This window comes from Nerophis lumbriciformis, linkage group LG37 (assembly GCF_033978685.3).
Source record: "Nerophis lumbriciformis linkage group LG37, RoL_Nlum_v2.1, whole genome shotgun sequence".
Classification (NCBI taxonomy): domain Eukaryota; kingdom Metazoa; phylum Chordata; class Actinopteri; order Syngnathiformes; family Syngnathidae; genus Nerophis; species Nerophis lumbriciformis.
Genome location: NC_084584.2, coordinates 9,524,597 through 9,547,500, shown reverse-complemented (window position 1 = coordinate 9,547,500; position 22,904 = coordinate 9,524,597). Strand labels below are relative to the sequence as shown.

Here is a 22,904-nt window from a genome sequence, read left to right as displayed (position 1 = left end):
CTATTTCTTTGTTTATTAAAAAAAATACTGTATACCGCTTGGTTAGGATAATTAATGTACTTATTCCTGTAGTTCATGTAAGAAACAGTAGAGAAGAAATGTTGTATTTAGAAAATATTTATATGTATATATGTATGAATGTATGTATGTATGAGTATATATGTGTGTATGTAGGTATATATATGTATGTATACAATAGGGTATATATGGGTGTATGTATGTATATATGAGTGTATGAATGTATATGAGTGTATATATATATATATCTGTATATGTATGTACAGTATATATGGGTGTATGCATGTATATATGTATGTATGTATATATGTATGTATATAAGAGTGTATGTATGTATATATGAGTGTATATATGTATATATGAGTGTGTGTGTATGTATATATGTATATGTACTGTATATATGAGTGTATGTATATATGTATGTATATACTGTATGTATATGTACTTTATATATGAGTGTGTGTATATATGTATGTATATGTATATGTACTGTATATATGAGTGTGTGTATATATGTATGTATGTATATATGTATGTATGTATGTATGTATATGTATATGTACTGTATATATGAGTGTGTGTATATATGTATGTATATATGTATGTATATGTATAGTATATATGAGTGTGTGTATATATGTATGTATATATGTATGTATATGTATAGTATATATGAGTGCGTGTATATATGTATGTATATATGTATAATGTATAGGTCTATATGTGTGTGGTGTGGACACATGGTGCAGGCAGGAGGTGACATGGTGACATGGTGACAGGGTGCATCCAACACGGCACTCACCAACCGCACGTTCCTCACAAGGTCACGCTCCCTCGGCTAGCACGGCAAGAAAAGGGAGGGAAGGGGAGGGGGGGTCGGGTCAAAGGTCAGCAGACAGCAAACAGGAGTCAAGATGGCAGCCGAGGATGACAATTAGTCACTGACACATGCAAACATCAACAACAACAACAACAGGAGGGGGGGGGGGGGGAGGAGGAGGAGACAGGACATGAAGCGCAGGAGGAGGAGGAGGGGGAGGGGGGGGGTCAAAGGGAGTGAGCGGGGTCATGAAAGGTCAAGGGTCATTCTCACCAGCGTCTCTCCAGAGAGAACCTCCAGTAGTGAGATGAGGTTGTGTCCATCTCGAAGATCCTCGTACAGATCACTCACGTGTCTCTGGGCCTGCAACACATAGTACACATCTAATTAATACTACTATACTAGTAATACTACACATCCTCCTACAGATCACTCACGTGTCTCTGGGCCTACAACACATAGTACACATGTACTTAATACTACTACGACTACTAGTAATACTACTATACTAGTAATACTGCACATCCTCCTACAGATCACTCACGTGTCTCTGGGCCTACAACACATAGTACACATCTTAGTACTACTACTAGTAATACTACACGTCCTCCTACAGATCACTCATGTGTCTCTGGGCCTACAACACATAGTACACATGTACTTAGTACTACTATACTAGTAATACTACTATACTAGTAATACTACACATCCTCCTACAGATCACTCACGTATCTCTGGGCCTACAACACATAGTACACATCTTAGTACTACTACTACTATACTAGTAATACTACACATCCTCCTACAGATCACTCACGTGTCTCTGGGCCTACAACACATAGTACACATGTACTTAGTACTACTATACTAGTAATACTACTATAATAGTAATACTACACATCCTCCTAGTAGTACTACTATACTAGTAATACTACACATCCTCGTACAGATCACTGACATGTCTCTGGGCCTACAACACATAGTACACATGTACTTAGTAATACTACGACTACTAGTAATACTACTATACTAGTAATACTACACATCTTAGTACTACTACTACTACACATCCTCCTAGTATTACTAATACACATCTCGAAGAGTCTCCTAGAGATCACTGACGTGTCGCTGGGCCTACCACACATAGTACACAGTACACATCATAGTAGTACTACTATACTACACATCCTCCTAGTAATACTACCATACTACTATACTACACATCCTCCTAGTAATACTACCATACTACTATACTACACATCATCCTAGTAATACTACCACACTACTATACTACACATCCTCCTAGTAATACTACCATACTACTATACTACACATCCTCCTAGTAATACTACCATACTACACATCCTCCTAGTAATACTACCATACTACTAATAGTACATTACACATCCTTGTACTAATACTACCAAACTACTGATTGTAAATTACACATCCTCTGAAAAATGTTGTGTTAATGTCGCCATGTTGTTAACGTCATCGTTATTACTATTAATAATAATATTAACAATAATATTATTATACTGTAAGTGCGGTCAAGTTACACAACATTTACACACAAACAATGACTTCCTGTTCAGTGCAAAGTCAGTTTCACAATAAAAGCATGTCAGTTTCTCATCTTACAGCAAACCACAAAATGCATGTAATTGATTTGAAGTAATATTAGGGAGTATTCTTAGGAAGTATTCTTAGGAAGTATTACTAGGAAGTACCATTAGGAAGTATTCTTAGGAAGTATTACTAGGAAGTATCATTAGGAAGTATTATAGGAAGTATTATTAAGGAAGTATTACTAGGAAGTATCATTAGGAAGTATCATTAGGAAGTATTACTAGGAAGTATCATTAGGAAGTATTACTAGGAAGTATTATTAGGAAGTATCATTAGAAAGTATTATTAGGAAGTTTTACTAGGAAGTATCATTAGGAAGTATTATTAGGAAGTATTATTAGGAAGTATCATTAGGAAGTATCACTAGGACGTATCATTAGGAAGTATCACTAGGAAGTATCATTAGGAAGTATTACTAGGAAGTATCATTAGGAAGTATCACTAGGAAGTATCATTAGAAGGTATCAAAAGGAAGAATCATTAGGAAGTATTATTAGGAAGTATTACTAGGAAGTATCATTAGGAAGTATCATTAGGAAGTATTATTAGGAAGTATCATTAGGAAGTATTACTAGGAAGTATTACTAGGAAGTATTATTAGGATGTATCATTAGGAAGTATTATTAGGAAGTATCATTAGGAAGTATTATTAGGAAGTATTACTAGGAAGTATCATTAGGAAGTATTATTAGGAACTATCATCAGGAAGTATTATTAGGAAGTATCATTAGGAAGTGTCATTAGGAAGTATTATAGGAAGTATCATTAGGAAGTATCATTAGGAAGTATTACTAGGAAGTATCATTAGGAAGTATTACTAGGAAGTATCATTAGGAAGTATTACTAGGAAGTATCATTAGAAGGTATCAAAAGGAAGAATCATTAGGAAGTATTATTAGGAAGTATTACTAGGAAGTATCATTAGGAAGTATCATTAGGAAGTATTATTAGGAAGTATCATTAGGAAGTATTATTAGGAAGTATCATTAGGAAGTATCATTAGGAAGTATTACTAGGAAGTATTATTAGGATGTATCATTAGGAAGTATTATTAGGAAGTGTCATTAGGAAGTATTATTAGGAAGTATTACTAGGAAGTATCATTAGGAAGTATTATTAGGAACTATCATCAGGAAGTATTATTAGGAAGTATCATTAGGAAGTATCATTAGGAAGTATTACTAGGAAGTATTATTAGGAAGTATTACTAGGAAGTATCATTAGGAAGTATTACTAGGAAGTATCATTAGAAGGTATCAAAAGGAAGAATCATTAGGAAGTATTATTAGGAAGTATTACTAGGAAGTATTACTAGGAAGTATCATTAGGAAGTATCATTAGGAAGTATTACTAGGAAGTATTACTAGGAAGTATTATTAGGAAGTATCATTAGGAAGTATTATTAGGAAGTATCATTAGGAAGCATCATTAGGAAGTATTACTAGGAAGTATCATTAGGAAGTATTATTAGGAAGTATCACTAGGAAGTATTATAGGAAGTATTATTAGGAAGTATTTTTAGGAAGTATTATTAGGAAGTATCATTATGAAGTATTATAGGAAGTATCATTAGGAAGTATTACTAGGAAGTATTATTAGGAAGTATTACTAGGAAGTATCATTAGGAAGTATTATTAGGAAGTATTACTAGGAAGTATCATTAGGAAGTAGTTTTAATTTGAACAAACACGCAAATGAGCAGAGCAGCTGTTAGAGTACACACAAGTACGACATGTCACACGACAACACAGCAATAGTACACACAAAAAACACACAATCCTTTGTTAGCAAATATTCGACATTATCTCGACAACCGCTTATGTCCACTTGACATAAATCGTTGTATCACACTTTGGTAGCTGTGGCTTCTTTTGCAGTACATCGTGCAGTACATCATGCAGTACACCATATAGTACACAATATAGTACATGATGTAGTACATGATGCACCACACGATGCAGTACATGATATAGTACACAATATAGTACATGATGCAGCCCATGATGTAGTACATAACGTAAAAGTACATATTTATTGTACTTCATAATACTACATCTCTCCTATCAGGTGTGACCAGGTGTACCTAATAGAGTGGCCAGTGAGTACTGCCCCCTGCTGCTTTGGGGTGGAACACATGAAATGCAAGCTGCTAAAAAAGGCGGTGCAGGCGTGTTAGTGCGGGAGAAGAACGTACCTCCACCTTCCAGTGCTGCAGGGTGGAGGATGGAAGGAAGACAGGAAGTGGTGAGAAAAGGTAGGAAAATAAAAGTATAAAAGATTGTAAAATAAAAGTATGCAGACGCTGTGTGATGGACATGAAGTATGTTGGTTGTGTTATGTTATGCAGCTTATGCTGGCAAATGATGCAAATGCCCACAAACAACTGCATCAGACAAATAATGTACATCCATGCAACAATACACAAGTTAGCCAGGTTAGCAGCAAGTTAACCTGTTTATTAGGAAGTTACCAAGGTTAGCTGGAAGTCAGCCAGGTTACCAAAAAGTTAACCAGGTAAACAGGAGGTTAACCAGGTTACCAGTGAGTTACCAATGTTAGCAGGAAGTTAGCCAGGTTGGCAGCAAGTTAACCTGTTTATTATGAAGTTACCAGGGTTAGCAGGAAGCTAGCCAGGTTACCAAAAAGTTAACCAGGTTACCAAGAAGTTACCAAGGTTAGCTGGAATTCAGCCAGGATACCAAGAAGTTAACCTGGTAACCAGTAAGTTAACCAGGTTACCAGTAAGTTACCAATGTTAGTAGGAAGTTAGCCAGGTTAGAAGGAAGTTAGTCAGGTTAGCAGCAAGTTAACCTGTTTATTAAGAAGTTACCAAGGTTAGCAGGAAGTTAGTCAAGTTACCAAAAAATTAACCAGGTAACCAATACGTTACCAAGGTTAGCTGGAATTCAGCCACAATACCATGTGTTAACCTGGTAACCAGGAAGTTAACCAGGTTACTAGTAAGTCACCAATGTTAGCAGGAAGTTAGCCAGGTTAGCAGCAAGCTAACCTGTTTATTAGGAGGTCACCAAGGTTACCAGGACGTTAGTCCGGTTACCAAAAAGTTAACGAGGTTACCATGAAGTTACCAAGGTTACCTGGAAGTCAGCCAGGTTACCAACAAGTTAACCTGTTAACAAGGAACTTAACCAGGTTACCAGTAAGCTACCAATGTTAGCAGGAAGTTAGCCAGGTTAACAGCAAGTTAACCTGTTTATTAGGAAGTTACCGAGGTTCGCAGGAAGTTAGTCAGGTTACCAAAAAGTTAACCAGGTTACCATGAAGTTACCAAGGTTAGCTGGAAGTCAGTCAGGTTACCAATAAGTTAACCTGGTAACCAGTAAGTTAACCAGGTTACCAGTAAGTTGCCAAGGTTAGTTGGAAGTTAGCCAGGTTACCAGGAACTTGTCCAGGTTACCAGGAAGCCAACCTGGTTACCAGGAAGTCAACCTGGTTACCTGGAAGTTAGCCAGGTTAGCAGGAAGTTACCAAGGTCACCAGGAAGCTAAGGTTAACAGGAAGTTAGCCCCTTTACCACAAAGTTAGCAAGTTAACCAGTCTACTGGGAAGTTAGGTAGTCCATCAGAAAGTTAATGAGGTAAACAGGAGGTTAGTTAGTCTACCAGGAAGTGAACAGGGTTACCAGAAAGTTAACCAGTCTACTAGGAAGTTGGACTGTTTACCAGGAAATTAATGAGTTTACCAGGAAGTTAACTAGTCTACTAGAAAGTTAGGCAGTCTACCAGGAAGTTAGCAACATTACCAGGAATTACGCAAGGCTACCAGGAAAGTTAACCAGTCTACTGGGAAGTTGGACTGTTTACCAGGAAATTAATGAGTTTACCAGGAAGTTAACTAGTCTACTAGAAAGTTAGGCAGTCTACCAGGAAGTTAGCAACATTACCAGGAATTACGCAAGGCTACCAGGAAAGTTAACCAGTCTACTGGGAAGTTAGCTAGTCCATCGGAAAGTTAATGAGGTTGCCAGGAAGTTAGCCAGAGTACCAGATAGTGAGATGGGTTATCAGAAAGTTAACCAGTCTACTAGGAAGTTAGACAGTTTACCAGGAAGTTAACAAGGTTACAGGAAGTTAAATAGTCTACTAGGAAGTTAGGCAGTCTACAGGAAGTTAGCAAGTTTACCAGGAAGTTAACCAGTCTACTAGAAAATTAGGCAGTCTACCAGGAAGTTAGCAACATTACCAGGAATTGAGCAAGGCTACCAGGAAAGTTAACCAGTCTACTAGGAAGTTAGGTAGTCCATCGGAAAGTTAAGGAGGTTACCAGGAAGTGAGCTGGGTTGCCAGAAAGTTAACCAGTCTACTAGGAAGTTAGACAGTTTACCAGGAAATTAACAAGGTTACCAGGAAGTTAAGGAGTTTACCAGGAAGTTAACCAGTCTACTAGAAAGTTAGGCAGTCTACCAGGAAGTAATTAACTTTACCAGGAAAGTTAGCCAGTCTAACAGGAAGTTAACAAAGTTACCAGTTACCAGGAAATTAGCAAGATTATTATGAAGTCTCCTGATAGTCTGGCCTGGTTACCAGGAGGTTAGCCAGGCTACCAGGAAGTGAGCAAGCTTACCAGGAAGTTAGCCAAGCTAGCTTCCTGATGGCTTGGCAACTTCCTGGTAGCCTGGCTCGCATCCAATAACTGTGCTAACTTCCTGGTAACCTTGCTCACTTCCTGGTAGCCTGGCTAACTTCTTGGTAAACTGGCTAACTTCCTGGTAGCTTGGCTTGCATCCTATTAACTGTGTTAGCCTCCTGGTAACTTTGCTGACTTCTTGGTAGACTGGCTATTATAATTTAAATGTGTTAACTTCCTGGTAACCTTACTCACTTCCTGGTAGCCTGGCTAACCTCCTGCTAATCAGACTAACTTCCTGGTAAGCTGGCTAACCTCCTGGTAACCAGGCTAACTTGCTGGTAAACTGGCTAACTTCCTGGTAGTCTGGCTCGCATCCTTTTAACGGTGTTAGCTTCCTGGTAGCCTGGCTAACATCCTGGTAAGTTTTCTAACTTCCTGGTAACATTTTTAAATTCCTGGTAAACTGGTAGCTTTAGCTTTGTTTATATTTTGGGACATTGGCAGCATTTTGACAGCCTTTTCAAAGAGTGAAAGACTTCATTGTTGTCTGGTGATCATCTTTGTTCCTTTTTCTTCTTTTAAAGTGGACAATCTGAGAGTGAGTCATCTCTCGCTGCCTCCGACACACCAACTTTTAGTCATTCTAACAAAATGTCAAAAAATAAAAATAAACACTAAATAAGTAGAAAAAAAAAAAATGCAAACAAGTTAACAAAAAACATTTTAAAAAATCAACAATTGTTAAAAAACTACAAGAAAAAGTCAAGAAAACAGTAATAAATACACAAATACGTAAATAAATTGAAAAAGCAAAACAATATATATATATATATACAAATAAATGATACAATTAAAAAAATATTTTTCAAAAAGTAAAACATTTAATAAATGAGTCAATTTTAAAAATAAAAAATGTTTTTAAAAAGTAAAAAAAATTATAAGTAGGTCAACAATAAGAAAAAAATATAAAGAAAAGTAAAAAACTAAAGCAAATAGGTCAATAAATAGACAAACTACAGAGTAAATAAGACAAAGAAGTCTTTTCAAAATAAATCCATTAATTATTTTTAAAAACTACAAAAAAGTTTAAAAAAAATAAACAAATAGGTCATTAAATTTTGAAAAATACAATAAATAAGTTAACAAATACAAATAAGTCAATAAATATACACTGAAAAAGCAACAACAAAAAAATACAAATAAATGATAAAATTAAGAAAATATTTTTTTTAAAGTTAAAATAAATAAATAAATGAGTCAATATTAAAAATACAAAATGTTTTTAAAAAGTAAAAAAATTATAAGTAGGTCAATAATAACAAAAAATATATAAAGAAAAGTAAAAAAGTAAAGCAAATAGGTCAATAAGTAGACAAACTACAGAGTAAATAAGACAAATAAGTCTTTTCAAAATAAATCCATAAATTATTTTTGAAAACTAGAAAAAAATAAACAAATAGGTCATTAAATTTAATAATATACAATAAATAAGTTAAAAAATACAAATATGTCAATACATATAAAAAGTAAAAATAAGAAATAAAAGAAAATATTTTTAAAAAGTAAAATAATTACAAGTTAGTCAATAAATAAACAAAAAAAAAAGTTAAAAAAAAGAAAATTAAGAAAATATTTTTCAAAAAGTTAAATAAATAAATAAATGAGTCAATATTAAAAATACAAAATGTTTTTAAAAAGTAAAAAAATTTAAAGTAGGTCAATAATAACAAAAAATATATAAAGAAAAGTAAAAAAGTAAAGCAAATAGGTCAATAAATAGACAAACAGAGTAAATAAGACAAATAAGTCATTAAATTTAAAAAAATACAATAAATAAGTTAAAAAATACAAATATGTCAATACATATAAAAAGTAAACATAAGTAAATAAAAGAAAATACTTTTAAAAAGTAATATAATTACAAGTTAGTCAATAAATAAACAAACTACAAAAAGTAAAAACATACAAATAAGTGAATAGAAGAACTACAAATAAGTTTAAAAAAATACAAATAAGTAAAACAAATTACAAATAAGTAAATAGAAAAACTATAAAAAAGTAAAATGAATAGGTTCAACTTTTTTTTTTCTTTTTCTAAATACAAATAAGTCAATAAATAATACAACTAAACATTTTTTATAAAAAGTAGCAAAAAAATACAAATTAATGCAATGATGTTTTCTTGTGTTTTGCTGTTGATAGAATTAAAGAAGATGACCTTTTATGTTATTATGATCATCTGCTGCCCGCTGGTCTTCTTGTGACTGTCACAAGATCCTCAGCAGTCAAATCATTCATGTTCAATAACCAAACAAGTTGCTTTTTAACCATTAAAGACTAAAAAAAAAAAAAAAGACAGTAACTGCCCGGGGCTCTTTAAGGGGGTGTGTTTGAGACCATCTGCAGAGTTTTTGCCCTTTTTTTGTGTTTGTGACGTGAAACATTGCTTCGTGTTGGCGCTCGTACCTTCACCAGGTGCTTGTTGACCCACTTGGTGAAGGTCTTCTTTTGGACTCGGTCCCGCTCGTCTGTGGACAAGAGGCAGCGCGTTAGTTTGGGGCGACAACAACAACAACAACAACAACAACAACAACAACAAGACAGGTTGGTGGTGCGTTCAAGAGCGCGCGCAGTGTCCGAGCACTCGTGGTTGACGGAGAGGAACGTGTCAGCGGCGAGGCAGCATCCTGCGCGTGCAGGACTCTACCTGCACGCATTCCTCAACGCCACGTCGCGCAATGACGACGCCGCCGGAAAAGTGCGGCACGAGTGCTGCCTAAATGAGACGACTCAGCAAAACAAAAAAAGGCTCACATTCAACCATTGCTCGTAAAGTCAGGAAGAGAGACACGCCTCCTCATGCGACTCTCACTAAAACCACAATTTGAGGGTCATCGAACGCCTCACCACAGACCACATAAAATGCTGCTGACAGACACACAAAGGGGGCGTGGCCTGTTCAGAGCCCCCCCACCACAAGTCTGTACCTTTCCTGGAGTCGGTGGGTTTGAGCATGGCGCGGTAAGGCGAGGGCGAGGGCGAGGGCTCCTCCAGGAACACGCCGTCGCTGCTCAGACTGTCCGAGGAGTGCTGCCGGGGTCGCCGCTCCGTCGCCATGCCGACGCCAAATCGCGGGAAGGGAAGTGAAAGACGTGTGTGTGCTTCAGCGGGAAGGAGCGGGGAGTGTTGGCTCTCCCCTGACACGCGTTTCTTCCCTCTTGCACACACCAGAAAGGTCTGCCTGCAGGCGAGCGTGTGGCTCCACACCACACGGAGGAGGGACACGCCTCCTGGAGGTGCGGCCACACCCTGAAAAAGCCACACCGAGTCCTCCAAGACCACCCGGGACAGAACGAGGCCCCCGGACTGCGGCAGCACCCGCACCGGGGGAGGGCCTGCAGTAACCCCAGAACAAGTCTTGATCCTTTCAACTCAACACTGAAACTATTCCCAAGAAGATTCAAACAGTTTTAGAGCGGATCTAAGATCCAGGACTGTTTATTCTAGGGATGGGAAATCGAGAACCGGTTCTTGTTATCTTAGCGTATCAATTCCTGGGATTTTTTTCCAAACGATGCCCTTAATCAATCATTTATTCAATGTTTACTTATATAGCCCTAAATCACGAGTGTCTCAAAGGGCTGCACAAGCCACAACGACATCCTCGGCTCAGATCCCACATCAGGACAAGGAAAAACTCAACCCAATGGGATGACAATGAGAAACCTTGGAGAGGACTGCAGATGTGGGGACCCCCCTAAGGCGACCGGTGCAATGGTAGTCGAGTGGATCTAGCATAATATTGTGAGAGTCCAGTCCATAGTGGATCTAACATAATAGTGAGAGTCCAGTCCATAGTGGATCTAACATAATAGTGTGAGAGTCCAGTCCATAGTGGATCTAACATAATAGTGAGAGTCCAGTCCATAGTGGATCTAACATAATAGTGAGAGTCCAGTCCATAGTGGATCTAACATAATAATGTGAGAGTCCAGTCCATAGTGGATCTAACATAATAGTGAGAGTCCAGTCCATAGTGGATCTAACATAATAGTGTGAGAGTCCAGTCCATAGTGGATCTAACATAATAGTGAGAGTCCAGTCCATAGTGGATCTAACATAATAGTGAGAGTCCAGTCCATAGTAGATCTAACATAATAGTGAGAGTCCAGTCCATAGTGGATCTAACATAATAGTGAGAGTCCAGTCCATAGTGGATCTAACATAATAGTGAGAGTCCAGTCCATAGTAGATCTAACATAACAATGTGAAGTCCAGTCCATAGTGGATCTAACATAATAGTGAGAGTCCAGTCCATAGTAGATCTAACATAATAATGTGAGAGTCCAGTCCATAGTGGACTGGACTCTATTCAACACAAATACAACGTTGAAACATGTTTTTTGACAACGTGTATTCAATGTCAGGTTGTGACGTTGAGATTTTCCCAACCAAAATTCAACCAACGTGGTCGCAATTTACCAATACAACTATGTTGCAACGTTGTTTCAAAGTCACTTTTAAAGGACACGTACGTATAATCAATGTTGTATCAATGTTGTGTATTAGTTTCACTTTGTAAATCCAAACAAACCTTTGCACAATATAAAAATTTTGTTAGTTTGACCAGTACATTTTCTCGGGAGATGACAAAGATTCTTAAGAGAGATCTGGTTTCCAGGTCGCATAATCCAGGTGTGTTAGTCCGACTTTTCAAAAACCGAACACGATCAATGAAGGTGTTGAAGAAAGCTCATTTAGAGGCAAACTATCTGAGAAATCGGACTAATTTAGTTGGTCTGCGTTAGCGCTCATAATAACAATATCACTAATGGTTAATATTCAAGTTACCATCCAAAATACCAAATTCAATTCTACAAGGGTGTGTTTTATCACAGTTTGTTAAAAATACCGAACTGATGCCTCAGAAGATCCACGGAAGCCGTTTTAGTGCGGGTCTTGATGAAGACACGGGTCCGGGAGAGGTCACTTTTGTACAAAGAAGACTGAAATGATTCCCAAGACCTGGGCCGAGAAAGAATCCATACGGTTTTTACCGCGGGTCTTGATAAAGATGTGGATGTGCTGTGAATACAAAAATACTTCAACAATTCCCGATAGATTTAAGGACAAATGCGTCACACGATGAAGGTCCAGATCCAGGATTCTCTCGGACACGGTTATGATTATTAGTATAAACACAATAAAACCCACTTTGTGGGCCAATCAACCAGTTGAAATGTGTTTATATAGCCCTTAACCCCGTCCGGGCAAGGAAAAACTCAAAAAGAGGAGGGCCCACAGATGTCGGGACCCCTTACCAGGTGACCGGCTGCATTGCATGTCAAGTGGGCGTCATTATTAAATTGTTCAATCAATAGATAATGTGGGAGTTCTACTTCCGGTCTAAAGATCACTACATTATAGCGTGACTCCAGATGTCAAAAAGTCCTTCGCTATTAAATATCACGGGAATAAACGCAATCATTTGTCAAGTGTTACAGAATGGCGTTCTTCAGTGGAAGTGGACCAACACTAAACAGAAGCGAGACCAGTAGTCCACTGAAACAATCTCTCCTCTGGAGGTTTCTCTTTCATTCCCGAGCCAAAACAACCGGCGGCCATTGAGACCGTTTCGCTCCCAGAACAACAAGGGCTCGTAAATTCCGCAACGAGACACCGTCACTCGTCAAAGTTCCAACAAGCGGATTCTTGGGATGCTTCCACGGGGAGGAGGCCTGTCGGGACAGGAGAGGCAGGGAGCGGCTCCACCTTCGCCCCACCTGAGACCCTCCTGATGGAAACCCCCACGTCCTGCAGTTAGTACTGAATCATCACTCAACCTGAGGGTCAAGGGACTTCTAGTATTAGCGGCTTTTTGTTCATTCTTCAACGATACGCGAGCCTCCAGCTAGGTGGCAGCACTGCTCCGATAATCACGCAGGAAATATGAGCAAGTATACATAAATGTCAAATAAGGTGTCAGGGGGGGCGTGAGAAAACAATACACATGTTTTCAGCTAAGTGGCAGCAACTCAAAGAGTGCTTTGCACGGATAAATACGTCAATTCGATCAAACTCTCAGTTGCATTTCAATTTAGGGGGGGGCGTGAGAAAACAATACACATGTTTTCAGATAGGTGGCAGCAAATCAGAGTGGTTTCTACGGATAAATACGTACATTTTATCAAATTCTCAGTCGTATTTCAATTCAGGGGGGCCGTGAGAAAACAATCCACATTTTCAGCAAGGTAGTGGCAGCAACTCATAGAGTGCTCTGTACAGATAAATGCATGAATTCTATCAAATTCTGAGTCTTATTTCAATTTAGGGGAGCGTGAGAAAACAATACACATGTTTTCAGATAGGTGGCAGCGAATCAGAGTGGTTTGTACGGATAAATACATCCACTCTATTAAATTCTCAGCCGTATTTCAATTTAGGGGGGCGTGAGAAAACAATACACATGTTTTCGGCTAAGTGGCAGCAAGTCAAAGAGTGCTTTGCACGGATAAATACGTAAATTGGATCAAAAGCTCAGTCGCATTTAAATTTAGGGGGGGGTGGGGGGGGCGTGAGAAAACAATACACATGTTTTCAGCTAGGGCAGTGACTCCGAGTGGTTTCTATGGATAAATACGGGGGGGCGTGAGAAAACAATACACGTTTTTGGGTAGGTGGCAGCAACTCATAAGAGTGGTTTGTATGGATAATTAATATCATTAGGTTCTCAGTCGTATTTCAATTCAGGGGGGGCGTGAGAAAACAATCCACATTTTCAGCAAGGTAGTGGCAGCAACTCATAGAGTGCTCTGTACAGATAAATGCATGAATTCTATCAAATTCTGAGTCTTATTTCAATTTAAGGGAGCGTGAGAAAACAATACACATGTTTTCAGATAGGTGGCAGCAAATCAGAGTGGTTTGTACGGATAAATACATCAATCAATCAATGTTTATTTATATAGCCCTAAATCACAAGTGTCTCAAAGGGCTGCACAAGCCACAACGACATCCTCAGTATAGCCCACATACAGCCACTCTATTAAATTCTCAGCCGTATTTCAATTTAGGGGGGCGTGAGAAAACAATACACATGTTTTCGGCTAAGTGGCAGCAAGTCAAAGAGTACTTTGCACGGATAAATACGTAAATTGGATCAAAAGCTCAGTCGCATTTCAATTTAGGGGAGGGGCGTGAGAAAACAATACACATGTTTTCAGCTAGGGCAGTGACTCCGAGTGGTTTCTATGGATAAATACGTACATTTTATCAAATTCTCAGTCGTATTTCAATTCAGGGGGGGGGCGTGAGAAAACAATACACGTTTTTGGCTAGGTGGCAGCAACTCATAGAGTGGTTTGTATGGATAATTAATATCATTAGGTTCTCAGTCGTATTTCAATTCAGGGGGGGCGTGAGAAAACAATCCACATTTTCAGCAAGGTAGTGGCAGCAACTCATAGAGTGCTCTGTACAGATAAATGCATGAATTCTACCAAATTCTGAGTTTTATTTCAATTTAGGGGAGCGTGAGAAAACAATACACATATTTTCAGATAGGTGGCAGCAAATCAGAGTGGTTTGTACGGATAAATACATCCACTCTATTAAATTCTCAGCCGAATTTCACATTAGGGGGGCGTGAGAAAACAATACACATGTTTTCGGCTCGGTGGCAGCAAGTCAAAGAGTGCTTTGCACGGATAATAACGTAAATTCGATCAAACGCTCAGTCGCATTTCAATTTAGGGGGGGCGTGAGAAAACAATACACATGTTTTCAGCTAGGGGGCAGCGACTCAGAGTGGTTTCTACGGATAAATACGTACATTTGATCAAATTCTCAGTCGTATTTCAATTCAGGGGGGGGCGTGAGAAAACAATACACGTTTTTGGCTAGGTGGCAGCAACTCATAGAGTGGTTTGTATGGATAATTAATATCATTAGGTTCTCAGTCGTATTTCAATTCGGGGGGAGGGGGGGGCGTGAGAAAACAATCCACATTTTCAGCAAGGTAGTGGCAGCAACTCATAGAGTGCTCCGTACAGATAAATGCATGAATTCTATCAAATTCTGAGTCTTATTTCAATTTAGGGGAGCGTGAGGAAACAACACACGTTTTCAGATAGGTGGCAGCAAATCAGAGTGGTTTGTACGGATAAATACATCCACTCTATTAAATTCTCAGCCGTATTTCAATTTAGGGGGGCGTGAGAAAACAATACACATGTTTTCGGCTAAGTGGCAGCAAGTCAAAGAGTGCTTTGCACGGATAAATACGTAAATTGGATCAAAAGCTCAGTCGCATTTCAATTTAGGGGGGGGGGGGGTGAGAAAACAATACACATGTTTTCAGCTAGGTGGCAGCAACTCATAAGAGTGGTTTGTATGGATAATTAACATCATTAGGTTCTCAGTCGTATTTCTATTCAGGGGGGGGCGTGAGAAAACAATCCACATTTCCAGCAAGGTAGTGGCAGCAACTCATAGAGTGCTCTGTACAGATAAATATATAAATTCTATCAAATTCTGAGTCTTATTTCAATTTAGGGGAGCGTGAGAAAACAATACACATGTTTTCAGATAGGTGGCAGCAAATCATAGAGTGGTTTTGTACAGATTAATACATCCACTCTATTAAATTCTCAGCCGTATTTCAATTTAGGGGGGCGTGAGAAAACAATCCACATTTTCAGCAAGGTAGTGGCAGCAACTCAGAGTGCTCTGTACAGATAAATATATAAATTCTATCAAATTCTCAGTCGTATTCCAATTTAGGGGGGGCGTGAGAAAACAATACACATGTTTTCAGCTAGGTGGCAGAAACTCAAAGAGTGATTTGTATGGTTAACTAATATCATTAGGTTCTCAGTCGTATTATAATTCAGGGGGGCGTGAGAAAACAATCCACATTTTAAGCAAAGTAGCATGTAGGTGCTGGTGGCAGCAATTTACAGTGGTTTGTACAGATAAATACATAAGATCTATCAGGTTCTCAGTGATATTTCAATTTAGGGGGAAGGGGGGGTGTGAGAAAATGATACACATTTCTAGCTCGGTGGCATGTAGGCGCTGGTGCCAGCAACTCAGAGTGGTTTGCATGGATAAAGAAATAAATAAATATTATCAAGTTCTCATTCCTATTTCAATTTGGGAGGGGGGGCGTGAGAAAACAATGCACATGTCTTCAGCTAGGTGACATGCAGGTGCTGGTGCTAACAACTCAGAGTGTTTTGTGCAGGCTAATAAATATGATAAGGGTCTGAATTGTGTTTCAATTAAGGGGGGCGTGAGAAAACAATACAAATCTCTATCTTGGTGGCATTTATGTGCTGGTGTCAGCATTTCAAGGTGGTTTGTATAGATAAATACATAAATATTTTCAGGTTCTCACTGGGATTTTAATCTAGGGGGGGCATGAAAAAAAATGAAGTCCCCAAGGGGGGGGGGGGGGGGCGTGAGAAAACAATACAAATCTCTTGCTTAGCATTTCAAGGTAGTTTGTATAGATAAATACATAAATATTTTCAGGTTCTCACTGGGATTTTAATTATGGAGGGGGCATGAAAAAAATTAAGTCCCCAAGGGGGGGCGTGAGAAAACAATACAAATCTCTATCTTGGTGGAATTTAGGTGCTCGTGTCAGCATTTCAAGGTGGTTTGAATAGATACATACATATATATGTTCAGGTTCTCACTGGGATTTTAATCAAGGGGGGCACGAAAAAAATGAAGTCCCCAAGGAGGGGCGTGAGAAAACAATACAAATTTCGAGCTTGGTGGCATTTAGGTGTTGGTGTCAGCAATTCAAGGTGGTTTGTATAGATACATACATATATATATATGTTCAGGTTCTCACTGGGATTTTAATCTAGGGGGGGCATGAAAAAAATGAAGTCCCCAAGGGGGCGCGTGAGAAAACAATACAAATCTCTATCTTGGTGGAATTTAGGTGCTGGTGTCAGCAATTCAAGGTGGTTTGTATAGATACATACATATATATATATATATGTTCAGGTTCTCACTGGGATTTTAATCAAGGGGGGCATGAAAAAAAATTAAGTCCCCAAGGAGGGGCGTGAGAAAACAATACAAATCTCTATCTTGGTGGCATTTAGGTGCTGGTGTCAGCATTTCAAGGTGGTTTGTATAGATACATACATAAATATGTTCAGGTTCTCACTGGGATTTTAATCTAGGGGGGGCATGAAAAAAATGAAGTCCCCAAGGGGGGGCGTGAGAAAACAATACAAATCTCTATCTTGGTGGAATTTAGGTGCTGGTGTCAGCAATTCAAGGTGGTTTGTATAGATACATACATATATATATATATATGTTCAGGTTCTCACTGGGATTTTAATCAAGGGGGGCACGAAAAAAATGAAGTCCCCAAGGGGGGGGGGGCGTGAGAAAACAATACAAATCTCTTGCTTAGCATTTCAAGGTAGTTTGTATAGATAAATACATAAATTTTTTCAGGTTCTCACTGGGATTTTAATCTAAGGGGGGGGGGGGGGGGGGGGGCATGAAAAAAAATTAAGCCCCCAAGGAGGGGTGTGAGAAAACAATACAAATGTTTAGCTTGGTGGCATTTAGGTGCTGGTGTCAGCATTTCAAGGTGGTTTGTATAGATAAATACATAAATATTTTCAGGTTCTCACTGGGATTTTAATCTAGGGGGACACACGAAAAAAAATGAAGTCCCCAAGGGGGGGCGTGAGAGAAAATAGAGAAGCACTGATTCAGGGGACAATAAAACCCGCCCAGCCTGTGCAAGTGAAAGCATGCTGTCCATCACTGGCAGGACAAGAATGTTAACCAGCGCCAGACAGGTAACATTTCACGCTCCCCCCCCCCCCCACCCCAATGCATTATGGGGCATGCAGAGCCAAACTGGTAATGAAGCAGTGTTTCTGTGGAATGTCGTCCTTGGAGATAACAACACGAAGTCAAGAAGTAAACATCAACGGTACCTTTTGACTTCTGTTTGAAGTTATGTCAAAATATGCAAATGAGCTGACTAAATACGACCAAGTTGTGATAAAGATTCACTTTTTGTCACACTAGGAAGAAAGTGGCAAGAAGACAAAAAGTAAGAGGCTTGGTGAGGTTTGTCTCCCTCTAGCGGCGCCAGGCTGCAATGACAGGACTTCCTCTGTCTTTACTACCCCTTTTTTTTTTTTAAGTATAAAAATATCGTGACTAAACTCAGTTGGTCACTTAGGGGGCGGGGCGCTGCCCGCCTTGAAGCGTCATCGCCTGTTGCCATGACAACACGGCAGCGTGGCGAGCAACAAACAGCAAGCCACGTGTGTTGATAGAGTCCACGAAGCGTGGGCGACGTCATAAAAACATAGTCGGGTGGGCGGGGCCGCGTCCAAGTGATAAGCCGTAGCTCCTCCCCCCACCACCACCTCAGTGCGGGAGGGGGGGGAAGGGGGGAGCCAACGTACCTGCGCAGCACATGCGGCTGTAGAGGTGCGAGCCCACTTCCACGCAGCTCATCTCGTGGATGTAGTTGGTCCGCCGGTACGCGAGTCCGCGGGGGAAGAAAACGGACGGCGACATCGCGTCGTCCGCGTGAGCCATGATGATGATGATGATGATGATGGCGGGAGAGACACTATGCGCGGCCCACGCAGCGAGTTGACTCGCTCTGCGAGCTCCGTGGAGGAGGCGGGGAAGAGGACGGGGGTGGGGGGGTCCGGTTGCACTCAAGCCACGCCCACTGCTAAGTTCGTGCGTAAAAAGGTTCCATTTACGCACAGACACGCGCGCGCTTCTGAAGTTTTTTTTTTTTTAAGGGAGGGTTATGAGTGACATATGTACCGCCCCCCTCTTACATAACGCGCGCACGCGCACTGAGTAGTGGAGTCCTCATGTCCACCATGTTGGCAACAGCTGCGCGTCATAAATATAACACTGAGGCGGCCATTGTTGTTTCCACTCCAGTGAGGAGGAGGGCCCCGGAATGTTCCTGTCCTACACAAAGACTCTCAAGGTCTTCCTCTGCTTAGATGTGCACATGGCCTCAGTCTGGACCCCCTCTCCAGGGGCCCAGGCTTAGACCCCCCCATTGTTTACCTGTTTCTCACCTTTTTTCTAAGGGAAGCCGGAAGTTGGCAGACCCGTCAGCGATCCTGTTCTGTCTCCCTGTAATGTCTGATCCTGTTCTGTCTCCCTGTTCTGTCTGATCCTGTTCTGTCTCCCTGTAATGTCTGATCCTATTCTGTCTCCCTGTAATGTCTGATCCTGTTCTGTCTCCCTGTAATGTCTGATCCTGTTCTGTCTGCCTGTAATGTTTGACTCTGTTCTGTCTCCCTGTAATGTCTGATCCTGTTCTGTCTCCCTGTAATGTTTGACTCTGTTCTGTCTCCCTGTAATGTCTGATCCTGTTCTGTCTCCCTGTAATGTCTGATCCTGTTCTGTCTGCCTGTAATGTTTGACTCTGTTCTGTCTCCCTGTAATGTCTGATCCTGTTCTGTCTCCCTGTAATGTTTGACTCTGTTCTGTCTCCCTGTAATGTCTGATCCTGTTCTGTCTCCCTGTAATGTTTGACTCTGTTCTGTCTCCCTGTAATGTCTGATCCTGTTCTGTCGCCCTGTAATGTCTGATCCTGTTCTGTCTCCCTGTAATGTTTGACTCTGTTCTGTCTCCCTGTAATGTCTGATCCTGTTCTGTCTTCCTGTAATGTTTGACTCTATTCTGTCTCCCTGTAATGTCTGATCCTGTTCTGTCTCCCTGTAATGTCTGATCCTGTTCTGTCTCCCTGTAATGTCTGTATCCTGTTCTGTCTGATCCTGTTCTGTCTCCCTGTAATGTCTGATCCTGTTCTGTCTCCCTGTAATGTTTGATTCTGTTCTGTCTCCCTGTAATGTCTGATCCTGTTCTGTCTCCCTGTAATGTTTGACTCTGTTCTGTCTCCCTGTAATGTCTGATCCTGTTCTGTCTCCCTGTAATGTCTGATCCTGTTCTGTCTCCCTGTAATGTCTGTATCCTGTTCTGTCTGATCCTGTTCTGTCTCCCTGTAATGTCTGATCCTGTTCTGTCTGCCTGTAATGTCTGATCCTGTTCTGTCGCCCTGTAATGTTTGACTCTGTTCTGTCTCCCTGTAATGTCTGATCCTGTTCTGTCTCCCTGTAATGTCTGATCCTGTTCTGTCGCCCTGTAATGTCTGATCCTGTTCTGTCTCCCTGTAATGTCTGATCCTGTTCTGTCTCCCTGTAATGTTTGTCTGATCTTGAATGGGATTGTGCTGAAAATGTTAATTTCCCCTCGGGGATTAATAAAGTATTTCTGATTGTGATTCTGAGTCGTTATTCAGACACAGTGTTACCGTTCAAACTGGGTGGCCTTGTTTTCCATGTGTACTTAGGCCCACTACGCTACTGTATAAAGTATGCTGCTACTCGGTTTTCTGAGGTGGTGGAAGAAGTTTGAGAGCATGTAGACGACCACAATGTATCACCCCCAAAAAGTTATTGTGAAATTCCAAGCACGTTGCCTCGTTAGCAGTCTCTGCAAACTCTTGAATTTGGCCGTGACGCATGTGCGCGGAGGTTCATTTGTCTTCACTGCGACGGCTTCTTCTTTTCCTTTTTTTTGACAATGAATTTATGTACGTTGCGGAAATATTATTATTAAACAAATGTAATTATTAAATACATGTAATTATAAAATTATTTAATTCATGTAATTATTAAATAATTTATTATAAAATTAATGTAATTATTGAATAATCTATTATTAAATAAATGTAATTACTGAAGGAATGTAATTATTTAATAAATGTAATTACTGAATTAATGTAATTATTAAATAATCTATTATTAAATAAAGGTAATTATTAAATAATCTATTATTAAATCAATATAATTATCAAATCATCTATTAAATACATTTAATTATTGAATACATGTAATTATTAAATAATATATTATTAATTAATATATTATTAAACGAATGTAATTATCAAATACATGTAATTATTAAATAATATATTATTAAAACATTTTTATTGAATAATTGTAATTATTAAAAAATCTATTGTTGAATAAATGTAATTATTAAATAATCTATTAAACAAATGTAATTATTGAATAATGTAATTATTAAATACATTTCATTAATAAATAATCTATTATTAAATAAATGTAATTATTAAATAATCTATTATTAAATAAATGTAATTATTAAATACATGTCATTATTAAATAATCTATAATTAAATAAATGTAATTATTAAATATATGATTAAATAAATGTAATTATTAAATAATCTATTATTAAATAATATATGATTAAATAATCTGTTATAAATAAATGTAAATATTAAATAATATATTATTAAATAAATGTAAATATTACATAATATATTATTAAATAAATGCAATTATTAAATATTTTTTTATTAAAAATACAAATCACTTAAGTAAAAAAACTACAAAAAAAATTAAAATAATGCAAAAATACTAGAAAAATAATAACGGTAGAAAATGGATGCATGGATGGATAATAATCAAATAATAACTACAAAAAGTCAAAAAGGCTAAGAAGCCCTGATCTGCTGTTTGAAGTGAAGACGCCAGTCCCGTGATAATGTGTTGATGAGTGGGGGCAAACGGGTTTCATATATTTGTGGCAATAAAATAAATGCTCTTATGCAACATCTGCACCTCACGGGTTCTGCTGAGAACATTTGTGGAGCCTTCATCAGAACAAAAGTGCAGTTTTTGTCCCGTGTAGACGACAAAGATATTGTCACTACAGTAGACGTGGACAGAAGGAGACTTCAGCGAGGCGATGCACCACTCCTACTACAAAAACGTGCGCTATCATTGTTTACTGGCATTCTTTCACGCTGCAGTAAAAGTGTGCTGCTGTGTTATTAGAGAAAGGAAGGCGTGAGTCACTGCAGCAGCGCCGCCATGGAGAGCCACGCCGCATTCGGGCGTGTCTCCACAAAATGCTCTTCTGTCGTGCTTTTCTACGTGCGGGAGCTGTGCACTTGTCCAATGTAATAGATGTATGGATCAGCAGGTGACAGGAGAACGACCTCAATGGTGTCACACTCAGTGGGTGGCGAGTGACTTAAAGGCTCTGGAGTTTGGACGTTAGATCAACATGGCCGCCGCGCCTGCAGGGTGTGGTCATGTGACGGTGTCATGTGACGGTGTCATGTGCACAACGCCGCCGGCTGAAACATGATGCTGACGACAATGCAAATAGACTGACTGGTGACACGCCACACGCTTGGAAGTCCTTTGGCAGCAGAGATCAGAAGGATGCTGCTTAAGAACCACGCCTTTTTACAGCAAATATACACACCTTTTATAGCAAATATACACACCTTTTTACAGCAAATATACACATACACGCCTTTTTATAGCAAATATACACACATTTTATAGCAATATATATATATACACACCTTTTTACAGCAAATATACACATACACACCTTTTTATAGCAAATATACACACATTTTATAGCAAATATACACACCTTTTTACAGCAAATATACACATCTTTTTATAGCAAATATACACATACACGCCTTTTTACAGCAAATATACACATAAACGCCTTTTTATAGCAAATATACACATACACACCTTTTTACAGCAAATACTACACCTACACACCTTTTTATAGCAAATATACACATACACGCCTTTTTACAGCAAATACTACACATACACGCCTTTTTATAGCAAATATACACACCTTTTTACAGCAAATATACACATACACGCCTTTTTACAGCAAATACTACACATACACACCTTTTTATAGCAAATATACACATACACGCCTTTTTATAGCAAATATACACATACATACC

The 22,904-nt window shown here is 39.0% G+C and overlaps 1 protein-coding gene across 1 annotated transcript in view; it reads right to left on the bottom strand.

The window, feature by feature from the left end:
* Positions 1-22,904, bottom strand: part of LOC133577208 (uncharacterized) — a 224,382-nt gene that overhangs the window by 120,695 nt on the left and 80,783 nt on the right. The window contains exons 5-7 of the mRNA XM_072912544.1: positions 9,524-9,585; positions 1,112-1,201; positions 821-856 (exon numbers count right to left, since the gene is read on the bottom strand). Coding sequence (XP_072768645.1) covers positions 821-856; positions 1,112-1,201; positions 9,524-9,585 — 188 coding nt within the window. The remainder of the gene's footprint in view (positions 1-820; positions 857-1,111; positions 1,202-9,523; positions 9,586-22,904) is intronic.